We start from the raw sequence: 9,690 nt of genomic DNA on the forward strand, positions 1-9,690 counted from the left end.
TCTGATGAGCAGAGCAAGGAAGAGAGACTTTAAAGGAAAAACACAAGCCCTGAAGGCATTTTTTACAATGTTATTTGTTATTTGTACAATGTTAAACTGCCCCTTTACCGCCAGCTGTATATGATCTAAATGTGCAGACAGACTTACATTAACAGAGTAATACCTAGCCAGATATTCACACAGGCACACACACACACTCCATACATACATGCTGCATAAACACAGGGTTGGGAAGGTTACTCTTGAAATGCAATAGGCAACAGAATTACCCTGTTAAAACCCTGTTAATAAGCAACGTTCATCATACTAAAGTAACTTATTCGATTTTATTACTTTTGAGTACTTTTTGATTGGCAGACAATAGGCGGTATGTAGTGCAAAGATGCAAAGAAACAGAATGGATGTTTCATTCTACACATAAGCTTTAAAGCTTTTTTTACCGGAAAGAATATATTCGGATACAACCTATTTGTAATCACCAACATTTTGATTAGTAACTTTAATTTAATTACATATTTTTTTCTCAGTAACCGATTACAATTACGTTTAATTTAATTGAACTCCCAAACCCTACATACACAAATGCTACATACCAACACACACTTGCACACACACACTATATACGCACAGGCACATACACATACATACGCACACATGCACCCGATACACACAAACACACATACGCGCACACACACATACACACAGGCACATACATACACACACACAGGCACATACACACACACACTAGATATACACAGGCACACACGCACACACCGACACATACACTCAGGCACATAGACACAGAGAGATGCTCTATACACACTTATCTCCATAATTACAGTTGACATTTGGCCCCTGTGAGCTGAGACCTAAATACTAAGGGTGGTGTGGTGTGTGTTTTCTGGGGTGACCCTGTGTGTGTGTGTGTGTGCTGTGTGTGTGCTGTGTGACCACGGTATCTTATTTACCACAGGATTTAGAGGTCGGGATTGACCACACAAAGCAATCCCCTCTTTAATCCATTCAAGCATTTGTGTCACAGTAAACACACAAACGCACACACACAAATGCACACACACTCACTTACGCACTCACTCACACATACACACACACAAATGTACACACACTCGCTCACTCACACATAAACACAAACGCACACACACTCACTCACACATACACACAGGCACATGCACACATACACTCACAAATGTACACACGTGCACTAAAATAATGTATAATTAGAAAAACTGTGTGTGTGTATTTGTATGTGAATTTGGTGTGTGTGTGTGTGTGTGTGCATTAGCTAAATGTGAAATATAAAATCCCATCCAACTTCCCTTAAAATGTCAGTAATCCTACACTCATGCACTCACACAAACACACACACACACACACACACACACACACACACACACACACACACACACACAGTACACTGCAAAGCACTAAACAAAATTCTCTTGTGAAGACCAGAAGTCCTCATATATTCCCTGTGGGCTGCTCACCCATTGTGATGCATCATCTGTGTGTGTGGAAAGAGCAGCTGCTTGGCATGTCATGGAAAATCCTACCTGTTTAGACATGTTTATGGGGACCAGCACGAGTCCCATTAGAGAGTTTCCCAACAAGGCAGGCGTCTTAGTTTAAGCAATTAAAGATACTTGATTTAAGCATTCAATCATTTAAAAATATACTGTATATTCATATGTCACATTTGCCTGTTATACAGTATATTTTTATGTTATATACCTGTTACATATATTTAAAAAATAAAATGTATGTTTAATCATATACTCAGTACAGCACTAAGATTGTCATGTTAAGCAATGCATATTGTATGATTTGGGCATCTGCCTAATTCTCTGGTTTGTGTCTGGTAGTTGTTTTTGTAATGTGTCGATTCAAACACTAATGACAGTCACCTCATAGCTGCAGTTATCATTTTAGATGTTGCCCTAACAAACACAAGCAAGCTTCATATATAAGGACGATTAAGACATGAAGGCGACACTTACAGCAAGCTTTATATGAAAGGACTATTAAGACATTAAGGCGACACTAACAGCAAGCTTTGTATTTAAGTACTATTTACTATTAAGATAAATTGAAAGAAATTGTCACAAGGTCAACGATTACTTAATTAGGAAGCTTTCTAAAGTGGTGCGAATGACATGAATGCACAAACAAATAGCTTACGCATTCATTTACAAAACTCTAGCGCTTGCAGTTCCACCAGTGATTGAAAAATGCAATCTTCACAAATGTTCACACAGGTTCCTAAATAGCTGAAATAGCTGTTTCATACAAAGCTGTTTCTTGTTTAATTGAAAAAGTATCTACATATCTGAATGCTGATGATAAGGTTATAAGTCTCACTTTATTCAGGAACATTGGTAACTAGGTACTAAGGACAAAAGGGTTTTATTACAATGTAATTGTCATGTAACGACATGCAATGCCAATTACATTCTTACCTTAACCCCTGAACCAAACCCTGACTATAAATACAAAGTGTGCCAAAATGGAGGCCCACTGTTTTACCCAAAGGATGAAGTGTTAAATGACCGAGTAACTCAGTATCTGAAGGGTGTGTTCTGCCCTTCCGAGCGCTCTGAGTATACGCTGGCACTTGGAAAACACTTGTAAATTTGGAATGCCATTGGAACTGTCGTTTGGTTTTTCAGAGTATTACACTCTCAGAGGGTTAAGAGCGCAGAGGTGTGTGTTTGTGTGTGTGTGTGTGTGTCACACTCTCAGAGCGTTTAGAGCGCAGAGGTGTGTGTTTGTATGTGTGTGTGTGTATGTGTGTGTTTGTGTGTGTGTGTGTGTGTGTGTCACACTCTCAGAGCGTTTAGAGCGCAAAGAGGTGTGTGTTTGTATATGTGTGTGTGTGTGTGTGTGTGTGTGTGTGTGTGTCGCACTCTCAGAGCGTTCAGAGCGCACTCTGGGCACTTCAGGTGAAGAGGCAGAGCGTGACATCAGTCCAACTGAACTAGTAAAAGTGCCAGAGGGTGTTGGGGACTTATGGGTTTAAATTACAGGCGATAACCAGTCATTCAACAAAATGATATTCATATAGCTCTTAAACAGTGTTTATCATCCTCACGGTTGTCAAGCTGTTGAAGGAAAGAATTTCAACACAGCTGTTGGTGTTATGTCCATTTTGATCCGTAAAAATTTTTAATTTGTAGAGAGATGAAATGCTCTGTTTTTCGACAAAAAAACTACAAAAGCCAAAGAAACTAGTAAGGGTGTAAGTAAAGCTTATGAGTGTGTCTGATGGCAGAGAAGCTGAGGATCCTTACTGCCTCTAGGCTCACAGTCACATCCAGTTCAGTGCCATCCCTGCTGGAGACGCACACACACACACACACACACACACACACACACACACACACACACACACACACTCCCCGCTGGAGACACGGTGGATTGTCTCAAATAAATTAATGTCTTATGCATTTCTTAGGCTTGCTCTTCTGACATTCTAACTTCAGTACTTTTTTCTGCATCTCCCCATCTGGAAGATAACACACGCACATATAGACACACACACACACACACTGAGACACACACACACACACACACACACACACACACACACACACACACACACACACACACACACACACACACACACAATGACAGGCTAAGGTTCTCTTTTGGAGAACCAAAACCCACACATACACACACACACAAACATATACACACACACGCACACACACACACGCACGCACACACACATACACACACACACACAACGTAAGCTCTTGCTCTTCAGACACGACCACTAACTCCAGCACTCTCGCTCTGCTGTTTTCCCCGCCGGTCTGTAGGAGAACCCGTACCTGTGCAGTGACGAGTGCGACGCCTCCACCCCGGAGCTGGCCCACCCCCCCAGCCTGATGTCCGACCCCGAGAGTAGCGGGCCGCTCACCTACTGGCAGACGGTCACCTGGAGCCGCTTCCCCGAGCCCCTCCTGGCCAACATCTCTCTGTCCTGGAACAAGAGCCTGGAGCTGACCGACGACATCCTCATCGCCTTCGAGTACGGCCGGCCCACCATCATGGTGCTGGACAAGTCGCTGGACAAGGGCCGCAACTGGCAGCCGTACCAGTTTTACGCCGACGACTGCCTGGAGGCGTTCGGCATGCCGCCCAAGAAGGTGCAGGAGCTGTCGGCGACCAACGTGACCCGGGTCATCTGCACGGAGCAGTACTCGCGCTGGGTGGGCTCCAAGAACGAGAAGAACGTGCGCTTCGAGGTGCGGGACCGTTTCGCCATCTTCGCCGGCGCGGGGCTGCGGAACATGGACAGTCTGTACACGCGCATGGAGAGCATGAAGGGCCTGCGAGACTTCTTCACCTTCACCGACCTGCGGCTGCGGCTGCTCCGCCCGGCGCTCGGGGGAACCTACGTCCAGAGGGAGAACCTGCTCAAGTACTTCTACGCCATCTCCAACATCGAGGTCCCCGCCAGGTAGGACAGCGCACTGGGGCCGGTGGCACATGCAACACTGCATAGGGGTTTTTAGTGCACCTGTGTGCATAGACATTGGAACATGGTCAGTCCTACACATATTACCTGTTCCGTGTTCCTAGGGTAGCTACGGATACAGCGAGCATAAAATGTACTGGTGATGATGATGATGATGATGATGATGATGATGATGATGATTAGGTTATCGGTGAAACCAGACCTGTGTGTCTCGTGTACGTGTGGTAAGTGCATGCACACAAATGCCAAGTGCCCTAGGTTTTCACGAGAGGACTGAGCTTAGAGACCGGAGCCCTTTTGTTTCTCCAAATGAACCTCTGATGCACTGATGCCAAGATGGTAGCCTCCTAAATTACTAAACACAGTCCATGTGACGTGCTTAATCCATGCCTCTCCGCGCTCAATTTAGCAGCTGTTGGCAAAATACGCAACAGCCATGAGGAGAATTCATCCGCCCGTGTAGCCGTGCTCCGCCCGAACCTTTCCCGTAACACTATCCGTCAATCAATAGTTATTCTAGTATGTCAAAGAGGAAATTGTTTTAGGGGGACTGGAAGCAGGCAGGGTTAAGTGGTGGAGAGGACTGGGGGATGAGGTAGAGAGGTGGTGACGGATGGTCACTGCTGGAGGAAAGGCAGGGGAGAGAGAGAGAGAGAGAGAGAGAGGGATAGAGAGAGAGAGATGGAGAGAGAGAGAGAGATGGAGAGAGGGAGAGAGAGAGAGGGAGAGAGAGAGAGAGAGGGAGAGAGAGAGAGATGGAGAGAGAGAGAGAGAGAGAGAGAAAGAAAGAGAGAGAGAGAGAGGGAGAGAGAGAGTGGGAAACGGCTAGGTTATACCCCCCTGGAAAATTGTTCCAGGATATTTTATTCATCCGGCAATATTGGGAAGCGTTTTAGCAGACTCTGAATAATGAAAATAGCCCTGGCTCCCTGACGGCCTCTCCAGTTAGTGCTGCCTTAAATGGACTCCGCTGAAATGGGCTGGTGGCAGCAGTGGGTGTGGGGGCAGCGGAGAGGGGGTCCCTGCTGCTGGGGTAATAGAATTAGGCCATGAATTGGAGGGCCTGGGGGAAGGAGGGGAAAAGGGAAGGGAGGGAGGGGGGCGCAGCACAGGGACTCGTTTCCCCCCCGTTATCCGGCTCAGCGATCACCAGCTGCAATTACAGATAATCAGCCATCACAACAAGAACCAGGGCGGGCGGCCTAATTGAATAAGACGCAATGTCACTTGTTAGAGGGGGTCTGAATTGGCTGTTAATTTCCTAATTTACCGATGTGATTTGTGTTTGCGCTGCTGTATTAGCTTAGAGGTACTCCCATAATGATGTTTGTCCTCCCAGACGGAGTGTTAAATGTAACCTGCATTAGTGATCGGCCGGTGCTGCGCCTGCTAAATATAGCTCGGAGATGACGGCATGCATTCGCTTTTCAATAAAACACAGGAAGGCTTGCTTTGATATTGGGGAAATGAAAGGCGTTTATTCCACGCTGGTTGGTGTGACAGCGTTCATCGACCACGTCTTCTTCGCTCGCACTTTCATTCTTCACCTCCGTGTGCAAGGACAAAGACTTGGGGACTCGTTCGTTTCGGCTTCATGCGCAAGGACAAAGAGTTGGGGACTCGTTCGTTTCGGCTTCATGCGCAAGGACAAAGAGTTGGGGACTCGTTCGTTTCGGCTCTGCGGCTTACAGATGTGCTCTGCTGTAGTTTTGCTGCAATCTCGTGCAAGACGCTCACATCACTCCCATCTCCATGCGCGCGCACACACACGCACACACACACACACACACACACAGACACATGCAAGACTACTCCCAACAGATCTGCTAAATTCCGAGGTTTGGGAATAGTGGGAAAGCCAGTTCCTGAAATCAAGGCAAATATCTAAGGAGCCGTTGCGTGAACCTTAATTAAACCTTGCGAGGAGAGAGTTCTATAAATAAGAGGTATTCCCAGGGTCCCCGTGATTTATGCAGGGGCTGCCAGAGCCTCATCACACCCCTCTCCCCCTCTCCTCCTCTCCCCCTCTCCCCCTCTCCCTCTCTCCTCCTCTCCTCCTCTCCCTCTCTCCCCCTCTCCCTCTCTCCTCCTCTCCTCCTCTCCCCCTCTCCTCCTCTCCTCCTCTCCTCCTCTCTGTCCCCCGCTCCTTGCGCCAGGGCATCCTCAGACCTGCACGCTACTCCGCACTTCTGTGGTGTTCTTTTCTTCTTTTTTCCTCCTTGTTCATGCGATCATTATTTTTGCTGTTGCCTCACGTCACCCCCGCGCACCCGTGGAGGAGATGAAGCAGCCATCCTGACGCTGGCCGACATCAAACACTGACCAGCTGGCACGGCCACCGCCGAAGGGGGAGCCTGCGACAAATATGCCGGTTTTTTTTTATCAATAAGCCCAGAGCTCCGTAGGCCATTACAGAGGGAGGTGTGAGGGAGATGCCATCAGGATGAGATGGAGAGAGATGGAGGCTGAGATGGAGGCTGAGATGGAGGCTGAGATGGAGGCTGAGATGGAGGCTGAGATGGAGAGAGATGGAGAGAGATGGAGGCTGAGATGGAGAGAGATGGAGGCTGAGATGGAGGCTGAGATGAAGACATTGAGGCAGAGATGGAGGCTGAGATGGAGGCTGAGATGAAGACATTGAGGCAGAGATGGAGGCTGAGATGGAGAGAGATGGAGGCTGAGATGGAGCCTGAGATGGAGGCTGAGATGGAGAGAGATGGAGAGAGATGGAGGCTGAGATGGAGAGAGATGGAGGCTGAGATGGAGGCTGAGATGGAGAGAGATGGAGGCTGAGATGGAGGCTGAGATGGAGGCTGAGATGGAGGCTGAGATGGAGGCTGAGATGGAGACATTGAGGCTGAGATGGAGGCTGAGTTGGAGAGAGATGGAGGCTGAGATGGAGGCTGAGATTGAGAGAGATGGAGGCTGAGATGGAGAGAGATGGAGGCTGAGAGGGAGACATTGAGGCAGAGATGGAGGCTGAGATGGAGACATGGAGGCTGAGATGGAGGCTGAGATGGAGACATGGAGGCTGAGATGGAGGCTGAGATGGAGGCTGAGATGGAGACATGGAGGCAGAGATGGAGGCTGAGATGGAGAGAGATGGAGGCTGAGATGGAGAGAGATGGAGGCTGAGATGGAGAGAGATGGAGGCTGAGATGGAGGCTGAGATGGAGGCTGAGATGGAGGCTGAGATGGAGGCTGAGATGGAGACATTGAGGCTGAGATGGAGGCTGAGATGGAGGCTGAGATGGAGACATGGAGGCAGAGATGGAGGCTGAGATGGAGAGAGATGGAGGCTGAGATGGAGAGAGATGGAGGCTGAGATGGAGGCTGAGATGGAGGCTGAGATGGAGGCTGAGATGGAGGCTGAGATGGAGAGAGATGGAGGCTGAGATGGAGGCTGAGATGGAGAGAGATGGAGAGAGATGGAGGCTGAGATGGAGAGAGATGGAGGCTGAGATGGAGGCTGAGATGGAGACTGAGATGGAGACTGAGATGGAGGCTGAGAGGGAGACATTGAGGCTGAGATGGAGAGAGATGGAGGCTGAGATGGAGGCTGAGATGGAGGCTGAGATGGTGGCTGAGATGGAGACATTGAGGCTGAGATGGAGAGAGATGGAGAGAGATGGAGGCTGAGATGGAGACATTGAGGCTGAGATGGAGAGAGATGGAGGCTGAGATGGAGACATTGAGGCTGAGATGGAGAGAGATGGAGGCTGAGATGGAGACATTGAGGCTGAGATGAAGGCTGAGATGGAGGCTGAGATGGAGGCTGAGATGGAGGCTGAGATGGAGAGAGATGGAGACGTGCAGGGAGGAACACATGTGCTGCTATATCAGTGGTGTAGGTTAGGGCTACGTCCTTGGGTTCAGGTTGGCAAACAGACAGAGGTCGGTGGGGTGGGAAAGAGAGAGAGAGAGAGAGGACAGATGAGGATAGAGAGGGATAGGGAGAGGAAGAGAGATAGAGAGAGCAAGAGAGAGAGAGAGAGTGACAGAAAGAGTGAGAGAGAGGGGGGGGGCGTATGATAGAAAAGGGAGAGCAAGAGAGAGATGGAGAGGAAGAAGAGAAAGGGTGAGAGTGACAGAGTGAGATAGAAAGTTAGAGGGAGGGAAGGAGATACAGAACGATGTTGGGGCAGGGTTTGATGGGTAAGATCTTTTTTTTTACCTTGCTGATATGAAAAAAATAGTAGCAGCAGTAGCAGTAGCAGGAGCAGGAGCAGGAGCAGGAGCAGGAGCAGGAGCAGGAGCAGGAGCAGGAGCAGGAGATCTCTGGTGGAAAAGACGAGTTCACGCTGCAGTAGCGTTCCCCTGCATCAGAGAGGAACACACATCCCAGCATGCACCATGGCATCCTGCTAAATTTGTGCACATGAATAAGTTACGAGCAGCCAAATTATTCATCATTTCATAATTATATTATTGTAAGCGCAGTACGGGCCACGGTGTACCGGGCACGGGGGGATGGGGGGGGGGGGGGTGAGGAGGGCACAGTGCATGGGGTGCATGGGGTGGATGGGGGTGGATGGGGGGGGCTTTGCCTGAGGTGAAGACGGTGGCTGTTATCAAACGGCACGCTGGCGCTTCATCACACCGGACAGGTAAATCCAGTGTCTCTCTATCGCAAATTGGCAAAGCCATTATTTCTGCTGACCCGTGTGGCTGGCTGGCTGAGGGAAATGATTAGGAAAATGTCAAACTGTCAGGATGGAGACTACTGTGTCAGATGCCATTTCATCTGGGCTGAGGGGGGAGGGGGGGGGGGGGGGGGGCTCAGGAGGCCTGTCTTCACGCCGCTAGTGGCCTCTCTGCTCCGCTCCTCTTCTCTCCTCTTCTCTCCTCTGCTCACCTCTGCTCACCTCTCATCTCCTCTCTCCTCCCCGCTCCTCCTTTCTCTCCTTTCCTCAATAGTTTAATAAAGGAGTGTTAAACATCTCCTCTCCTGTTCTTTCCTCCCCTCTCCTCTCCTCTCGTCTCCTCTCCTCTCCTCTCCTTTTCTTTCCTCTCCTCTCCTCTCGTCTCTGCTTCTCTCCTCCCCGCTCCTCCCTTTTCTCCTCTCCTCAATGGTTTAATAAAGGAGTGTTAAACATCTCCTCTCCTCTCCTGTTCTTTCCTCCCCTCTCCTCTCCTCTCCTCTCCTCTTCTTTCCTCCCCTCTCCTCTCCTCTCCTCTCCTCTCCTCTCCTC

The 9,690-nt window shown here is 48.9% G+C and overlaps 1 protein-coding gene across 1 annotated transcript in view; it reads left to right on the forward strand.

The window, feature by feature from the left end:
* ntng2a (netrin g2a) overlaps positions 1 to 9,690 on the forward strand; it is a 68,750-nt gene that overhangs the window by 11,328 nt on the left and 47,732 nt on the right. The window contains exon 3 of the mRNA XM_031569863.2: positions 3,837 to 4,480. Coding sequence (XP_031425723.1) covers positions 3,837 to 4,480 — 644 coding nt within the window. The remainder of the gene's footprint in view (positions 1 to 3,836; positions 4,481 to 9,690) is intronic.

The sequence above is a fragment of the Clupea harengus genome, chromosome 7, assembly GCF_900700415.2.
Source record: "Clupea harengus chromosome 7, Ch_v2.0.2, whole genome shotgun sequence".
In the NCBI taxonomy this organism is placed as follows: domain Eukaryota; kingdom Metazoa; phylum Chordata; class Actinopteri; order Clupeiformes; family Clupeidae; genus Clupea; species Clupea harengus.